Below are 17441 nucleotides of genomic sequence, written 5' to 3'. Positions count from 1 at the left end.
ATTTTCAAAATATCGTTACTGTTTAATATATTAGACCATGACATATTGTTATCTGAAACAATGCCAAAATAAACATAAAATGGATGAAAAATTAACGAAAGTAAAAACATATAATCTTAGTTAAAAGTTACACAAAGCCTAAACATACGCCTCGCAGGCGTACTATACCTCAAAAACTCAAAAATGGCTGGAGTTACCTTAGTGATACAGATACCATCGGCGAGCTCCTGTTGGCCACTAAGTTGGTTAAAGAGCACGAGGCGCTAACTTCAACCGTTAAAAAGAGAAATTGAATTTAAGATTGTGTGTACGCCTCGCAGGCGTAGATAAGGCTTCTAGGGTTAATACGGTGAAATGCGGCTACTTTGATGGATATTAATTTTAATTTAAAAACAACTTGGAAATCGATAAAACAAATGGTTGGAAAATGAAACTTAAAGATGACACAATTATTGCTTATCGAATAAGACCTCACCTTGACGTTGGTAGATTTAAATTTATAAAAAATTGGGATGTTAAACCCTTTGTGCCTCTATTGACAGCTAGGTCAAAGATTAGTGCATTACTAGACGTTTAGTTTCGACATTTGCATTATCGTAGGTACTTGTTTACTTTTGGATCAAGGTAGAAATATAAACCCACTTATTTCGCCAGAAATGTTTATTGCAGAAGAGACATAAAAATGATAAATCAACCTATTTATAACCTTTAACAGGGAAGAATCTATGGCGACATCTATGAAAAACTATCCTAACATAAACATCAACTTATTTATTAACTTTTAACAGTCTGTTGGAAAGGTGAGTATCTACATATAGCGACATCTATGCAAAGCTACACTGAACTCTATTTTCTAACATAAACTCCCCCCGAAAAAAGGATTGGAGGTCATTTTTTCTGAAACAAACCCCAAAACATAAGAATGAAAATTAAGCAGCTAAATATCTACATATATGCCAAAATTAATTTGGAAGAAACAATAATAGTAATTATTAACTATAACTGTTAATACAAAAAAAAATTGATTAACAATAAATATTTGAAATAATAGGTAACCTATTTCTAAGCATAAGTTTAAACATAAGACTACTCTAAAAACGAAATGACAATTTCAAACTAACTAAAATTATACAAATTAATTATGAGATTAAAATTATTACTTTCGTTCAAATCAAATTCATGCAATTCACTAAGCTATTCTATACTATAATTTAACAACTAAGATAATTCCAATAACCTTGTTCTAACAGAAATCATAACAATAATCAAACATAAAACAAATAATATAGACAACACAACATGGAGCGCTGGTTTCCTGGTCATCCTTCTTAAGGGTTTGTGTTTTTCTATAGTTCATTACCACATTTATAATTAGTTTCTTCAGATGTATTTGTGTAGTTTGAAATTACATATAGCCAGCAGGCTATCTCGGTTTATACGCGTTCATTTTTTTTTCTTAGTATATACGGATCTACAATCCTTTTTTTATTTTGTACATTTTTTATCAAACTCGCAAGTTTTATTGTTATCCACTTTTTTATGCACTGTTTTTACCTTTTATTTATTATTATTTCTTCCTTATCTTCTTTTAATTTATTATTATTATTTTTTTATTTATGATAATACACAAAAATTTTATATTGTTTTTATCACGAAACTTTTTATATTGTTTTGCACAAAACCTTTTTTTTTTATTTTGCGCTTACTCAGCGTCTGGTCCGTTGGGTGGGGGTGTCGACATTTTCAGCTCCTCGTTGTCATCTATTGGCAACAGACAGATCTTTGAAATGGCCCTCTGGATGATGCCTTTCGACGTGATGATGGTCGCCACGCGAACTCTTCCATCAGCGCCAGGATGAACGGCGCTCACACGTCCCAGCCTCCAGTAGCAAGAAGGGACGTTGTCCTCCTTTATCACGACCATGTCGCCAGACCGCATCTGCCTTTGATTCCTATTGGTCCATTTGCTTCTGGTTTGAAGTTCTGCTAGGTATTCCTTCCGCCACCTCGACCAAAAAAATTGTACAATCTGGATTAGTTTTTGGTAATTGTTTAATCGATTGAATGTGATATGTTCCAAATTTTGTTCTGGAATCGCCGCCAAACTAGTTCCTATTAGAAAGTGACCAGGAGTCAAGGGATTAAGGTCATAAGGATCATTTGATAAGGGAGACAGTGGCCTGGAGTTTAAGCAAGATTCAATTTGACACAACACCGTATTAATCTCTTCATAAGTTAATGAAGCGATACTGGTTATTCTTTTTAAGTGATGCTTAACTGACTTTATCCCAGCCTCCCAGAGCCCCCCAAAGTTCGGCGCACGAGCTGGTATAAATTGCCATTGTATTCCTAATGTGGATAAATAATTATCAATTTTATCATTAGACATATTTAAAAAATTATAAATTTCTCTTAGTTCATTATTAGCCGCTTTAAAATTGGTTGCATTGTCCGAGAACATTTTGCTTGGTCTACCACGACGCGAGATAAACCGTTTCAAAGAGTTTAAAAAACTCTCTGCGCTCAAGGACAGCACAGCTTCTAAGTGCACGGCTTTAGTGACCATGCATACGAACAAGCAAATATATGATTTAACGCTATGTGATTTTCTATGAATACCCGACTTTATTAATATTGGTCCACAGTAGTCCACTCATGTTATCTGAAATGGCCTACATTCAGTTATTCTTTCAGCTGGCAGGTCGGCCATCAACTGCTGTTCGGATTTGGGATTACATCTATAACAAATTATACATTTTTTAATTATTTTTTTTACAACATTCCTTCCCTTAATCGGCCAAAATTTCATTCTAATCAACGCCAATAATGACTGCGTTCCCGAGTGTAAGTTCAAGTAATGATAGTGTTTTACAATTAGCTCTGTTAATTTATGATGCGAAGGTAACAAAATTGGGTGCTGCTGGCCTAAGGATCTAATGACTTTAGTGCACTATTCCTAGGTATATTACCTCCATTATTTAAAGCTCGAATTTCGTCTCTGAAACAGTATGATTGCGCCCGAGATATTAATTTGTTTACTGAATTTTCCAACTCACTAACTGTCAATTTACTATAGCGGCGCTGCGAAGGGTTTCTACAATTAAAAATAAATCTATTAATGTATGCTGTTACTCTCTGTAATTTGGAAAAATTGGAATATCTATCAAAAATGTCCCAGTCCTGTTTCACAGCAGACAACAGTGCCGAGCTTGTTTTGATCTCTGGTGGATCAATACAAAATGAGTTGGAATTTGGCCAGCACGCTGAATCCAACGTCAGACAATCTGGACCATGCCACCAAATGCTGGAAATTAATAACTGTGAAACGCCGATTCCTCTGGAAAGCACGTCTGCTGCATTGTCTTCCGACCGTACATGGTTCCATTGCTCCGGCTGACTGGTTTCCTGGATTTCCGCCACTCTATTAGCAACGAAAGTGTTCCATCTTACCGGCTGATCCCTGATCCAGCACAGTACTATTTGGGAATCACACCAGTATGTAGTAGGTATATCCGGAGTACATAGAGCATCTTTAATGTAATTCACTAGTCTTGTCAGTAATACGGCTCCACATAATTCTAACTTGGGTAGAGAAACACTTTTCAAAGGCGCTACCCGTGATTTGGACATTATCAACTTGGAGTACTTCTTACCCAATTTGTCAGTAGACACCATATAAACACAGGACGAATATGCCTTTTCTGAGGCGTCACAAAATCCATGTAGCTGTAAATTTACATGATCTTGACATATTATCTTTCTACCTATTCTTAAATTATTTAATTGAGGCAGTTCATTCACATATACTTCCCATGTCTTCAACATATCATATGGAATAGGCTCATCCCATTGAAGCTTTGCCTGCCACAATTTTTGCATCAATAATTTAGCAATAACAGTAACAGGACCTATTAATCCTAACGGGTCAAATATGGACGCAATGCATGACAGTATTTGTCGTTTGCTATTAATTGGATTTTTTAATAACTTCACTGTGTATAAGAAATTATCCTGCTGATTGTTCCAAGACAGGCCTAATATTTTGTTGTCATTTGAATCTGTGCTAATAATCATATCTGACATGCTTTTTTCCTTCGAACATAACGAGGGCAAAATCGACCGCCATTTCCTTAAGTTCATCCCAGCGGATGCCATGGTTGATATTAGTTGTTCTTTAATTATTAAACAGTTTTCTTCAGTTTCATCTCAAGTAATTAAATCATCCACATAAAAATTATTCTTTAAAATCTGACTGACCTTGTGGTTTGATGATATATTTTCATTTCCCAGCTGCTGGAGGCATCTAGTTGCCAAAAATGATGACGGCCCCAGACCGTAGGTAACGGTGTTAAGTCGATAATGCTGAATTTCCTCCTCCGGGAAATTTTTCCATACTATTCGCTGTAGATCTCTGTCTTCGGGTCGCACCAATATTTGCCTGTACATTTTCTCAATGTCGGCTGTTATCGCGTACTGGTGTTTTCTGAAACATATCAATTGTGCGGCTAAATCTTTCTGTAAAACAGGTCCTATCATGAGAGCATCGTTTAACGATATACCATTGGATGATTTTGCTGAACCGTCAAATACCACTCGAGTCTTAGTGGTAGTGCTCGATTCTTTCAATACTGCATGATGTGGCAAATAAAAATAACAATCTTCATTAGAAGGTGCTTCGCACCGGGTCATGTGACCCAAGTCTATATATTCCTGCATGAATTCCTTATATTTTTTCATCAGGTCAGGATTTGAAGAAAATTTCCTTTTCAAATTGCAAAGTCTTTTTTCCGCCATGGGCAGCGTTTCTCCCAACTGTTTAACACAGGGGCGCTGTGGTAAGCTTACCATGAAACGACCATTGTTATTCCTTTTATAAGTGTCCTTGAAAATCTCCTCGCACGCTCGCTCCTCATGGCTCCGGTGCTTCACCGGTTGGAATTCTTCTAATTTCCAGAAGTTTTCAATCTGTTTATGGATTATATTTAATGATAGTTGACAAGATTTTACTGGCCTTTTTATTTTTGTTGTGACGATGGGTCTTGACACCAGCCATCCGAATTCAGTTCTCTGTAATATGGGTCCTGAGTCTCCATTTCGAAGTTGATCTTGCTTCATAATTTCCCAAAAGGTTTCCGCTCCGAGTAGCATATCTATGGAGCTTGTTTCATAGAAGGCAGGATCCGCTAACTGAAGACCATCAGGTATGTTGGCATCCTTTTTCTGTAAAGAAATTTGCGGCAGATGACTTGTTACTTCTTTCAAAACGAGACATTCTATGTCTCTTTCATACGGTGAATAGTTCGAGAAAATTCTTAAATTTATGCTATTTTTAATATTCAATATTTTGTTTTGGATTCCGGTAATCGGTATGTTTGCCCTTTTGGGTTTTAATTGCAACCTTGTTGCAAATTCTTCTGTTATAAAATTGGACTGAGAACCACTATCCAATAAAACTCTAGCCTTAATCAAATTTCCGTTATTATTCAACACTTTAATAACGGCGGTAGATAACAAAACAAAACTATTAGATATTTTCGTAGAGTGATTTGTAACTAAAGGTTCATTATTTGATGTTGATGGTGAATCCTTATCCTGAGACTTCGAATTATCTGTTTCCTTTTTTAAATGCAACAAAGTATTGTGCGAGTTATTTTCGCATATACGACAATTGTATTTACTTTTACATTCTTTTAGCTTGTGACCCAAGCACAAACATTTCAAACACGCATTTACTTGACGTATCTTTATAATTCTATCCTTAGTATTTAATATTAAATTTTTTTACAATTATAAACCTTATGATCGCCTTTGCAAATAATACATTTTGTCATTTGAGGCGTTAAAGAAATCATAGCTTCTTTTCGGTATTTGAAAGGAAAAGTTTTATTTTGATTAAATTTTCCTTCAGTAATCCCAGCAAATTCTAAAATCTGAACTCGATCTGATAAATATTTTATAAACTCTTTATATGTGGGTAGATTATCTTTTGTGGCAAATACTTCCCAATGATGTCGAGTTTCACTATCTAGTTTTCGCGACAATAAATATATTAACATGATATCCCAATTTTCGGTGGGTATATTTAACTTATTTAACGATTTTAAATGTAATTCGGATTCATCGATAAGATTCCTTAATGCTACGGAATTTTCAAATTTTATTTCAGGCAATTTGAATAATGCTTCAACGTGCTTATGTATAATAATTTTTATATTTTGATAGCGAGAAGTTAACATCTCCCATGCAGTATGATAGTTCTCCTGGTTATTTGGAAGTGAGGTTAATAATTTAGCTGCGTCACCTTCGAGGCATGATCGCAGATAATACAATTTTTGAATAACTTCTAAAGATGGATTATTTTCAACTAAAGCAACAAAAGTATCCCGAAAATTCAACCATTTTTCGTAACTCCCATTAAATTTTGGCAACTCAAGTATAGGCAAAGGTATGTTATGTGATGTTGTATTCTGAACTTTATTTAACAATTTATCTTTAGCCTTAGCAACAAGATTATAATATAAATTTTCAAATGCTTGCCTTTCTGTTTTGGTTAATTCTTCCGGCGAAATTGCTTCTATGTTATCTTGTAATGAGTCGAAAGTGTCTAAAATTGTTTCATGTTTCTTCAATCTGACTTCAATTTCAGATTGCGACAAATTATCACCGTTTATATATTCATTGAACCTAGTTAATTTCGCCTTGCAAATTCCACGCTGGTTAATCAAAGTTTTGAGATCCATTTTTAAATATCAAGAAAGGAGGTATTCACAGAACGTATTGTCAAATGATAATCACTTGTAATCAATCACTACACGTGCACTGTCCTTGATCACAGAACTTTACTAATTAACCGATAAACAATGAATTTTATCTGAATTTTATAAATGCAACAGCTCGATGGCTGTCAAAAAGAAAACAATATCACAATATTATTATTCTCTCCACAATCTCCACCGCGCATGCGTCAGCTTGCTTCGCGGCTGGGTTGGTATTTTTACCGAATCGCGGTAAATTTCGAAATTTAAACTTACGGATTTTCAAATATAACCGCTCGTAATAAATCTTTTAAGAAATTTAAAATACTTGCTTTGTATTCTAACTTCTTTTTATATTGTTGTAACAATTATTATTGCTTACTACAATTTCGATGATGGGTATGAAATCAATTCAAACAACACTTGGTAACAATCAGCCCGATTCAATTTTAAAACAAACAAAGAAATACGGCTGTGTAATAAATCATGCTCTCCTGCCTGGGAAAATAAGGTAGGTATATGGGATATGGTCACTTGCCCGTTTTTCTGAAGATCCCTTCTGATGTTGGATGTTGAAGATGTTTGCTGGTTATTTTATCATCCGCGATTCAATCGATAATACGGATGCGGCACGAAGGTCCAATGTTTAATTTTGGATCAAGGTAGAAATATAAACCCACTTATTTCGCCAGAAATGTTTATTGCAGAAGAGACATAAAAATGATAAATCAACCTATTTATAACCTTTAACAGGGAAGAATCTATGGCGACATCTATGAAAAACTATCCTAACATAAACATCAACTTATTTATTAACTTTTAACAGTCTGTTGGAAAGGTGAGTATCTACATATAGCGACATCTATGCAAAGCTACACTAAACTCTATTTTCTAACAGTACTTGAGCAACAAAAATATATTTCAGTGACTAATTTCACCCTTTTCCGATACACGCGAAACGTAAGAGTTTTTTCAAAGAATTAAAATTATGTTAGTACTATTTCGAAGTATTTTTTTACATTATACCCACAGAGGAGTATGAAGTTAATTTTTTTCCATAAGGGTCTGTCATATTTGGGGATGCTGTCTATTTTTAAGGCGAGTAAGTTCACGGAAGGAAGATGTATGAGGGATGGGTAGGAATCTAAGGATCAGTGTGTCCAGGAGCATCTCACAACTACGTTACTGACTCACCCAAAATAAACGCTGTGACATCACAACCACATCATGTTAAATAATGTCAAATGTGAATCGTAAAGTTTTACAGAGATGCAAGATAAATACTTATGAAAACGATGTTAAAAATATTGTACAGTTATTCTCAAGTATATTGTGAAAAAAAGTGTCACTTTATGGGTATTAAAAAACTAAAATGTATCGACATGCTGAAAAAAAACCGAGACTATCATTGCAATTTTTTTTATGAAAGGAATGTGTTTTCAAACTGTGAAGTTTCAAAGACTATACATTCGTTTTTAGGTTAAATATAAAGGTGTGTTTGTGTAAAGTAAAAATACATTTTCAATAAGAAAATCTATGTATTTAGAAATAAATATGTTTACTTCTAATAAACACGTCTGCAAGATTATTTTTCCTAGTTTTTGTTTTTGCAAAAAGATGCTCACTGAGTAATGGAAATGTTCTCATATATAAGATACGGGAAAAATTGGGAATTTTGCGCGGGAAGGTACGTTTGCACAAGAGTACATATTTAATATTATCATCATGTAACGGGTTGGATTATCTCTATCGCAGATATGTTATGAAAACAGTCCCCCTAGCTCTGATGATGAGAGTCTCGTCTCTGCCTGGAATAGTGACAAACCCTTACTTCAAATCAGCTTTTGGCGCTCTAATAATCAAAACGGTTCCATGATAAATCAACGTACTGACGATTTAGCACACAAGTGATATAATGTCATTAGAAACGATGAAAAAAAACCTTACCTAACCTAACCTTCTTAACCCTGTTAATAAAGTTTTAGTTTGATCACTTTCCATGGCTTTATATCGCTATTAAAAAGTGTGTTATATCGTCAGTGTGTTGATTTATCCGGTCACCAATCAAAGCCACTCGCCCTGAGGCAATATTTATGTTAACAAAACCAATCCACATAATATGCGACTTATCTATTTTCACAATATTAACCACCCAATATCAACATAGGCGCTCACAGCTACCTATCAATTGACGCCCAATGTGATTTCATAGCACCATATACGTTTGTCGAATCAAAATCTAAAATTTACTTATAGATATTTTATTTATTCAGGGTTATTCCTTCGTATTCCTTCAGTGTTGTGACACTTTACAACACTGAAACCGCACCTTCAGGGAAGATATAATTAACAAAGAATAGAGTATTGTTGTGGTAGACAATGGCTGGCTGTCAAATTTATCACTTGTTTCGGATCTTCAGGTTACGTCACGAGCTCACGAGCGGCTGTATGCATTTTTATTTTCGAAAACTGCCTGTATGAGCCAACCTTGTTTTCTACAAACCTTGAAGAACAACAACATGATGTTATAGTACACAAGACTAATTTTATTGGAATGAATCGGCGAGATCGGGATTTTGAAATTATTATTTTTTTATTTTATTTATTTATTTATTTAACGCCCAGGGGCCTTAGCATGAGAATCGATCGAACTTAACGATATCGGATTGCTAAGCGTATCTACCGACCATTTTATAACGACTTCCCTAGCATGAGAACGCTATTGATATCTCTAACGACATCGTTAAGGCAATAAATACAAATCGATATACGCTGGCAATACTGGGACGGAATTCTCTATGAATTGAATAGACGTCAAAGTCAGATTTCAAGCGTGACCATTTTAAACGCCGTGTTTTTTTTAATATTTTACGATGTCGCAAGCAATGGTAGCTGGGTAAGTTATTTATTTATCTTTTTATGTGAAAGAATTTCCATTATTATCAAAGAGATATACTTACATTCTATTGTGTCAAAATTTTGAAGTTATTTTTACTAATATTTCAATCATACGCAGTATTTTAAGATATTCAAAATGCTGATATTATGATTTCAGGAAGAGAGTAAGGTCGACGACCAGTCAAATGGATTTTCTAACCAGCTATATGGCTGACCATTCGGAGTTCGCCGCTGGAAGGTTTGTGGGACCTCGGGGTTCCCAAAAAAATAAGGAAATGTGGCGGAATTTGGCGGAACAACTGGCAGAATTGGGTCCTGCTAAGTCAGCCGAGCAGTGGAAAACAGTGAGTATTTGTACCTACCTATACAAACTGGTTGCAGCAAACTTTGCTGACCTTCTAATATAATCTATCATCGAGACACTTGATATAAGACCGTAAATCACTTTTAACCTGACATTATTTTTACATTTTACAGACATGGCGTGACTTAAAATGTAAGTCGCGCGCCCAAAATGCCGATGCCAAGCGAGCTGCCCTCACGACTGGAAACACTGCCGAGATACCGGTGTTAACTGACCTGACACAGAAGGTCATCAACATCATCGGCAGAGCCAGTTCTGAGGGCAGCGGACTTCTAGAAAGCTGTATAGGAGATGGACCTGAACTCATAATACAGGATGTTGAGGTCACTAATGTCTTAAAATGTTAATATAATATATTCTGTCAAAATTTAGTTGATCTTTCATTATCAATGAAAATTATTTGTGTGTTTTACAGTATTCCGATGAAGTTGGAGAAGGGCCCACAGATTTACAGACGGCGCAGTTAGCTTCCCCTTCTCGCCCGAGCAAGAAGAGGAAGCTAACTGACAAGCCAGATGTGGGGGTTCGGATGGTGATGGCGCAGGAGGCTAGTAACAAATCGTCCAAGGAGCTTGTGGGAGCTATTGATAAATTCTCCAATATTTTTAAGGTATTTCCTATTTCCCTTCGAATCACTCCCAAATACAGCGCTACACGTGTAAGTTGCCAGATTAAAATATAAAGAAATAGCGTCAATTCATGTTTAGGCCACCGCCAACTTATAAGTGTGGCACTGTACTTTTAAATTAGAATTAAATCTTAGTAGAACAAAATAAAATGCCCAGCTTTGACTTATTTCATTTATTTATTGTACTATTCCCAATGTACTATTTTTCCATTTTGCGCGGTGGAGTTTTTATTGTTCTGTTTGTTTAGATATTCTTTGTGTTAAAAAAAATTAATAAACATGTAAAATCCAGCTTGGCGAGAAATTCAAAATGAATAAATTAATTTATAATCTTCCTTTTAGTATGTCGACTACCTATTGTTATTTAAAATAAATTAATGAGTTGTTATTTATCATTTCAGAGTTCAATGGATCGATTTGCTGACATTTTTGAGGTATTTCCTGTTCCGTTTTGTAATTATTTGTCAGGGCACCCCGAGACCGGGCAAGATACAGTGTCTACATAGACATGGTGCTTTTCTGGTCTCGTCTCACTGGCACTAATAACTAATTTACTATAGAAGGTAAATTAAGTAAGTAAATTAATGAATTATCATCTCTTGTTTCAGAGATACACGGCAGTGGAACGTGAAAGGGTTTGTTTACTCCAACGACAGTTGGCGAGGTATTTATTTGTTATACATCTATACAGGCTTTTAAAAACATTTAATGTACAAAACTGAACAAATTAAATTAAATATTGCATTATTTAATATGTCACTTGAGAGATTGCAAAGTATGTTCACAAGGGATGGAACACGATTATTAAAAATTGTCCTTGGAGAGGCAAGCAGTCCAGCTAGGAGGTACGATGAAAGTAGAATGAATGAGATCTCTAATAAAACATTTCTAATTCTAGACAAACTCAACCATCGAATCAACCGTCAACATCATTTGCCAACTCGCCCAACTATACGTTGCAGTTGGAGTCGGAGGATGAATACGATTAGTTTTTATAATTTTCAAAATAATAAGTTTTTTGTATACTTTGTGTGTTAAATTTTTATTTTTATTAACGTTTTGTATGTTCATAATTTTTATGTTTCTTGTGAAAAAGTGATACTCAACAACAAATGTCATTTTTTTACAATTTAGATACATACACTATTTTAAAGTACTTGATGTGTAATATTGCATGCAGCAATTTGCATATACATATACTTGATTAGTAGCAGTTCTTCAAACTCTCGCAACGTCTCTGTGAGGCGTGAATTGTTTTTACAATGTAGGTACATACAATACAATGTTTTAAAGTACTATTGAAGTTCTTTTTGTGAAATATTGCATGCAGCGCTTTGCATATATGTATATTTGATTAGAAGCATTTCTTCAAACTCTTGCAATGTCTCTGTGAGGCGTGAATTGTTTTTACAATGTAGGTACATACAATACAATGTTTTAAAGTACTATTGAAGTTCTTTTTGTGAAATATTGCATGCAGCGCTTTGCATATATGAATATGTACTTGATTAGTAGCAGTTCTTCAAACTCTCGCAACGTCTCTGTGAGGCGTGAATTGTTTTTACAATGTAGGTACATACAATACAATGTTTTAAAGTACTATTGAAGTTCTTTTTGTGAAATATTGCATGCAGCGCTTTGCATATATGAATATGTACTTGATTAGTAGCAGTTCTTCAAACTCTCGCAACGTCTCTGTGAGGCGTGAATTGTTTTTACAATGTAGGTACATACAATACAATGTTTTAAAGTACTATTGAAGTTCTTTTTGAGAAATATTGCATGCAGCGCTTTGCATATATGTATACTTGATTAGTAGCAGTTCTTCAAACTCTTGCAATGTCTCTATGAGGCGTGAATTGTTTTTACAATGTAGGTACATACGATACAATGTTTGAACATGATGAAGCACTATAAGTCAGTTTCCTTGTTTAATATATTATCATTCGTGGGAGAAGTACTTTCGCACTAGTTCGTCTCTCACTCTGCGGGCTGCAACAACCCTGCTGACATCTTCAGGCTGGTGCAGCAGCTCAACCTCTCTTAACTCTACATTATCATTATAATAGTCTGTTAATCTGAAAATAGAGAACAATTTATTAATATTTTGTACTGTTGCCTTACTTTTTTAAATGCATATAGTTCAACAAGGAAACTGACTTATAGTGCTTCATCATGTTGTATAGTATAGCACAAGTAATAATTATTTGACCAGCAGCATCGGGCTCATAATGGAGAACTCTGTCTTTCCTGAGGCAACGGAATATAGCCTTCCATGCCCCAAATAGGCGTTCTACGGAACATCTCGCCTCACAGTGCGCCTTTGTGTATCTGTATTGGGCACTCCCCTCGACTGCATTCAATATTGGTGTCATCAGATAAGGCTCGAGTGTATATCCAATCGCCTGATTGAAACAAAACACCCATTATAATAGGTACATATAACTACTAAGTTATGATTTTTTTGCCTTTTTTTAAAATGAGTTGTTGAAATACATACCTAGCAAGAAATATGTCCCAATTCTCTGATTGTATAGTCTGTTCATTTCAGTTTTGACTAAACTATTATTCCAAATGAATTGGTCATGGACAGTACCTGGGAAGCGTGTGTTGATGCTCAATATTTTCAACGTAGCATCGCAGACCTGTTTATCAAACATAAAAAACCTTCAATAAAATTTGAAAACAACAATCCGGCTGTTTTATTTCTGAAAAAATATTTACCACTTGAACATTCAGCGAATAAAATCCTTTGTGGTTTTTGTACTGCTCCTCGTGTCTGGAAGGGGTGACGATGGCGATGTGGGTGCAATCGATGCATCCCAGAACATGTGGAAAGTTTAATTTTTCCCTAAAACTACTCTCTACTTGCTTGCGGGCTTCATTTGTAGCCGGAAAATGTATCCATCTTCTGTACAGATGTTCTAAAACTGCTTTCATAAACAGTTTTATGCACTTGCTAACGGTAGTTTGCCCTATCGCCAAGAAGTGATCTTGGCCTACTCCACGTTGGTAGCTCCCTGTAGCAAAGAAGCTGATGGGTGCGAGTACCTGTCAACATCATAAATAATACAACTAATTAATAAACTTCACTTTTGATCATTTTAATCACTTTATTGTGAAAAATTATCATCAGCAATCGAAACAAATTTATTTATTTCACGTGGTCGTTCCAGTGGTGGATAGATTTATATTGTGTTTTTGTTTTACTAAGATATCAATAATATTTAATACTCTCACTTTAATGCATACTGGAAGTCCTAATGTATTTTTTGACACTAGAAAAGGAGTTAATTGATCAATGAGATCTCTAGCCATAATGCGAGATATTCGAAACAATTGTCTGAATTCCGTCTCTGCAAGTTCGAACGGATTTAATTGATCGCGTAAACGACGCCTTTCAATCCTACGATCTTCCCTAACCTGCCTCCTTTCATTAAACCAGAAATTTTGCATAATGAACGACATTATTAAAAAAATACGTATATCGACAGCCAACCAAAGTTTTAACTGACACTCAAGACCCCACGTTATATTCGGCGGGCTTTTAGCAACCGTCGGTCGGAAGTTATCCTATCGATACATTCTCATGCTCGCAATTTTAACGATACCGTCGCTACTTTGACCATAGACAAGGAATTTTAACAATCGTCGGTTGTTATATTTTGATCGTGCTAGCATATGTCGTTAAGTGCTCATTGATGACGTATTTTAACGATATCGTATTGCTATAGGGCTATATCGACTTCTCATGCTAAGGCCCCTGTTGGACTCTAACTGCACAACAGACTGAGCCACAGCTGATGATAAAAGTATATGATTATATTTTTATTTTTTAAGCCATAGTGTTTCACTTAAGTTTCTCATTCCCAACTATCTAAAAAATTTATAGAGAATCTGGCAGTTGATTCGTGCTCCCGACAAGATAGGGTTTGCATCTGCAAACGAGATAATAACACGAGGAGTGTAATTTAGTGCCCGTTCGATGTTAATTAACACCCCGAGTCGAGCAGATATATCTTATATATCAGATGTATTAACTCACCCTTTCCAAAGGCAGACACTTCTAGGTAGAGTGGGACGTCCAGCCACAGCTCGCTATCATCACCCCACAGCGGTTCATCCCGTGATGTCCCAGGTAAGGGAGTGAAGGTAGCGGGAGATGTCATCCATAGTGGAGGAACTGGCAAAGGTAATGTTGCGGGTGTCCCTAGTGAAAAAGGACACCCGATTCTCTCCGGAGATGGAATTCTGAAAACATATACATAATTCACATTAGCGGATTATTCTCATTCACGCGTGAACTGAATCTGTAAAAAGCCACTAGGTAAAGTAAATAAAAAATCAACGTAGTGTCATGGACAGCTCCGATTCTACCTCATGTATACAATGCACATATAACCAACGCTAATCCAACTCACTCTCACTGTTGCAGAACACTCAGGAAAACAATAATATTGTATCATGCATATTTAAACACGTTCACTTACTTTTTTTTTGTTTTTCTTGCGGGCGCAGTGGGGAGAAGGATCCGCGCCGCCTGCTTCTGGAACTTTCTGCATTCAAATTCCAGTTGGAAGGAAGCAGACTGGGCCCGTACTGCCTTTTGGGCCCTGGCGCGATCTTCTCTCACTATTAGTAAAGCTGGATCACTGTTAAAATATTTAAAAAAATGTATGATAGCACAACACAGATCCACAATAAAAGAGTGACTTTAAAAATATTAAAATATACTAACACTCCATACCGAGCTGTAGCTACAGCTCCTCGCCTACGTCCACGACCTCGCCCTCGTTCTGCAGCTAGTGCTGATACTGGAGCGGCACCAGCGGCTGGCCCAATCCCTCGTCTCCCTCTGCCTCTCATCAGTCCACTATATATTTTATATTCAAAATAATTAATGTAAATACTTATATTTTGTAAAATACATTCAAACCTTCAAATTTGAAATAAATTAATTAATCATAAAACGAAATCATCGAAAACGTATTGTGTAGTGGGACCTTTATTCCAGAAATGGCCTGATATTACGAATTTATATTCATAAATTGCTACAGATTTCAAATGAAAGTTACTTGTTTAAAAAACACCCAATCTATATAAAATTTATATTTTTCTCTTTGTTACAAATCACTATAATGGAATAACTTTATTTCCAATGCACACGTGAATTAATTAAATCGATTTTTGTAAAAACAAAACACATTCTGTAATGGCGTCACAAAAATTCACATTTGGTTTTAGAAATGTATTAAAAACAATATTTTTTATATAATAGAGTTGAAAACACGTTAAATAGTTAAACAAATGATTAGCAGATATACTGGTACAATAATATTAAATTAAAATGATATATTTACGACATTTCAATGATTTATATATCTGACAGTTGTAAAACACACGCGAAAAAAACACAGAGAATTTCTGAATAAAAGATGCAACTTGAAATTTCCATAGAAGACGAATTAATCCTAGGATTTGCGACATCTATGTTTTAACGGATAAAGCATTTCAATAGCTTCGAATTTAGTGCAAAATAAAAGACGCGAGAAGGGCTAAAATTTTAAAATAAATATTTTTCTGAATCACGAGATAATTTGAAATTTTTTTCAATAAAGCAATCGGAGGCATTTAAATTGGCGCATTTATATTACCAAAAGCAATCCATTGGAACACATGTGACAAAATAGTAAAACTGCCTGTGTAAACCTTTTAATTTGTAATCTTCTCCATGATATATTGGTGTATAACCGTTTCATGGAGAACATGAAAGAAAAAAAAAATAATAAATAAATACCGTTTTGGACAACACAAATTTTTTTAGAAGGAAATGTGGTGGGAACATGTGAGAATACGCAACTTCCCATCCCTTACAAACACATTTTCAACATTCTTATCTATTGAATTTTACTGTGCTGCCAATGGTAGATGTCAGCACAGTACCATGGCCGGAAATATGATTCCCAGGGCCTCAACACTGCAAAATAGAAGGTGTGAAGCATATTTCCCTGTGCCCTTCAGGAAATCAGATATTTTTTTGTTGAAAATATTATTTTCTATTTTTTACTGCTTACCAAACCAATAATTACTGTTTTTGTAGGGTTCTGTTATTTTTATTTATAGTAAAACATTCTGGCTTGTTTTCAGATTCTGAAACAAGTGAAGGCAGCCCTTCAAGCCACAAGCCCACCTAAATGTGTGCTACGTTATTACGTCTCGGCAACCGGAGAAGCTAGCCACAACCACAGCAGAGACGCGGCCAAGATGACCCAAGAAATTCATCCTTACCTGATACAGGAGATTAACAGGCTTGTTGAAGCTGGAGTTTCCTCAGTACGAGATGTGTCTCTATTGTTGGAGCAATTTATTAAACATAAATTTCAGGATGAGGCAGAACCTGATCGGCTCAATGCAGGGTTTATCTGTCATGTTTTTAAAGGGGTTTGTTCCCTCAATGTTTATACATATTTCCTTTGTGTGGTGTAATGTATTATTTTCCATTAATAAAATAATATCAAATATGTATCAATGAATTGCCCAACTTCCTTCATTGCTCACTTATCCTTCTACATGCTATATGGCATCCAAATTTTCACATAGTCTCCAAATAATTCTAGTTTTACTTTCCCATAGGTGTACTGTTTTGTAATGTAAAAAGATGAGATACTTTGAGTATATATAGGCCTAGTACGAATCTGTACAAAAGTAGAACATAGGGGACCTACCACAAGTCTTCTATTGTCTAAAAGTTAATTATATTTGCAGGAATTAAAATGTGGTTGCCATACCAAACAGT

At 35.3% G+C, this 17441-nt stretch overlaps 2 protein-coding genes and 1 long non-coding RNA gene across 4 annotated transcripts; 1 reads left to right on the top strand and 2 right to left on the bottom strand.

Moving 5' to 3' along the window:
* Nucleotides 1-694: 694 nt before the first annotated feature.
* LOC149416352 (uncharacterized) lies at nucleotides 695-4757 on the bottom strand. 2 transcript variants are annotated; one of them, XM_089642131.1, is made up of 2 exons: nucleotides 2620-4757; nucleotides 695-2006 (listed from the first exon to the last, which is right to left on the bottom strand). In XM_089642131.1, the coding sequence occupies exons 1-2, from the start codon at nucleotides 2655-2657 to the stop codon at nucleotides 1703-1705; spliced, it is 342 nt and encodes a 113-aa protein (XP_089498257.1). In that variant the 5' UTR covers nucleotides 2658-4757; the 3' UTR covers nucleotides 695-1702. The 2 variants fall into 2 exon arrangements, with proteins under 2 accessions (XP_089498257.1, XP_089498258.1); XM_089642132.1 differs by having other exon boundaries at nucleotides 4258-4757.
* Nucleotides 4758-9571: 4814 nt separating this feature from the next.
* LOC149416351 (uncharacterized) lies at nucleotides 9572-11666 on the top strand. Its single transcript, XM_089642130.1, has 7 exons — nucleotides 9572-9651; nucleotides 9811-9997; nucleotides 10131-10340; nucleotides 10433-10627; nucleotides 11047-11079; nucleotides 11254-11309; nucleotides 11544-11666. Exons 1-7 carry the CDS (start codon nucleotides 9629-9631, stop codon nucleotides 11632-11634), a joined length of 795 nt encoding a protein of 264 aa, XP_089498256.1. The 5' UTR covers nucleotides 9572-9628; the 3' UTR covers nucleotides 11635-11666.
* Nucleotides 11667-15141: 3475 nt separating this feature from the next.
* LOC149416350 (uncharacterized) lies at nucleotides 15142-16058 on the bottom strand. The gene is made up of 3 exons (XR_016303470.1): nucleotides 16006-16058; nucleotides 15384-15518; nucleotides 15142-15297 (listed from the first exon to the last, which is right to left on the bottom strand). It is a non-coding gene; the product is annotated as an uncharacterized LOC149416350 (long non-coding RNA).
* Nucleotides 16059-17441: the final 1383 nt, after the last annotated feature.

Source organism: Hesperophylax consimilis, chromosome 17 (assembly GCF_061612785.1).
Source record: "Hesperophylax consimilis isolate HC1 chromosome 17, BYU_Hcon_1.0, whole genome shotgun sequence".
Taxonomy (NCBI): Eukaryota; Metazoa; Arthropoda; class Insecta; order Trichoptera; family Limnephilidae; genus Hesperophylax; species Hesperophylax consimilis.
Note: the sequence above shows the minus strand (reverse complement) of the source record. Positions and strands in the feature narration are given on the sequence as shown.

Bases quoted from the DNA above. Each gene is read 5' to 3' on its own strand.
- LOC149416352 (XM_089642131.1), bottom strand. From the start codon at position 2,657: ATGAGTGGACTACTGTGGACCAATATTAATAAAGTCGG. The intron at 2,007-2,619 runs GTATTCATAGAA...TTTTTGGTCGAG, and splicing joins ACCAATATTAATAAAGTCGG to GTGGCGGAAGGAATACCTAG.
- LOC149416351 (XM_089642130.1), top strand. From the start codon at position 9,629: ATGTCGCAAGCAATGGTAGCTGG. The intron at 9,652-9,810 runs GTAAGTTATTTA...TTATGATTTCAG, and splicing joins TCGCAAGCAATGGTAGCTGG to GAAGAGAGTAAGGTCGACGA. The intron at 10,341-10,432 runs GTCACTAATGTC...TGTGTTTTACAG, and splicing joins TCATAATACAGGATGTTGAG to TATTCCGATGAAGTTGGAGA.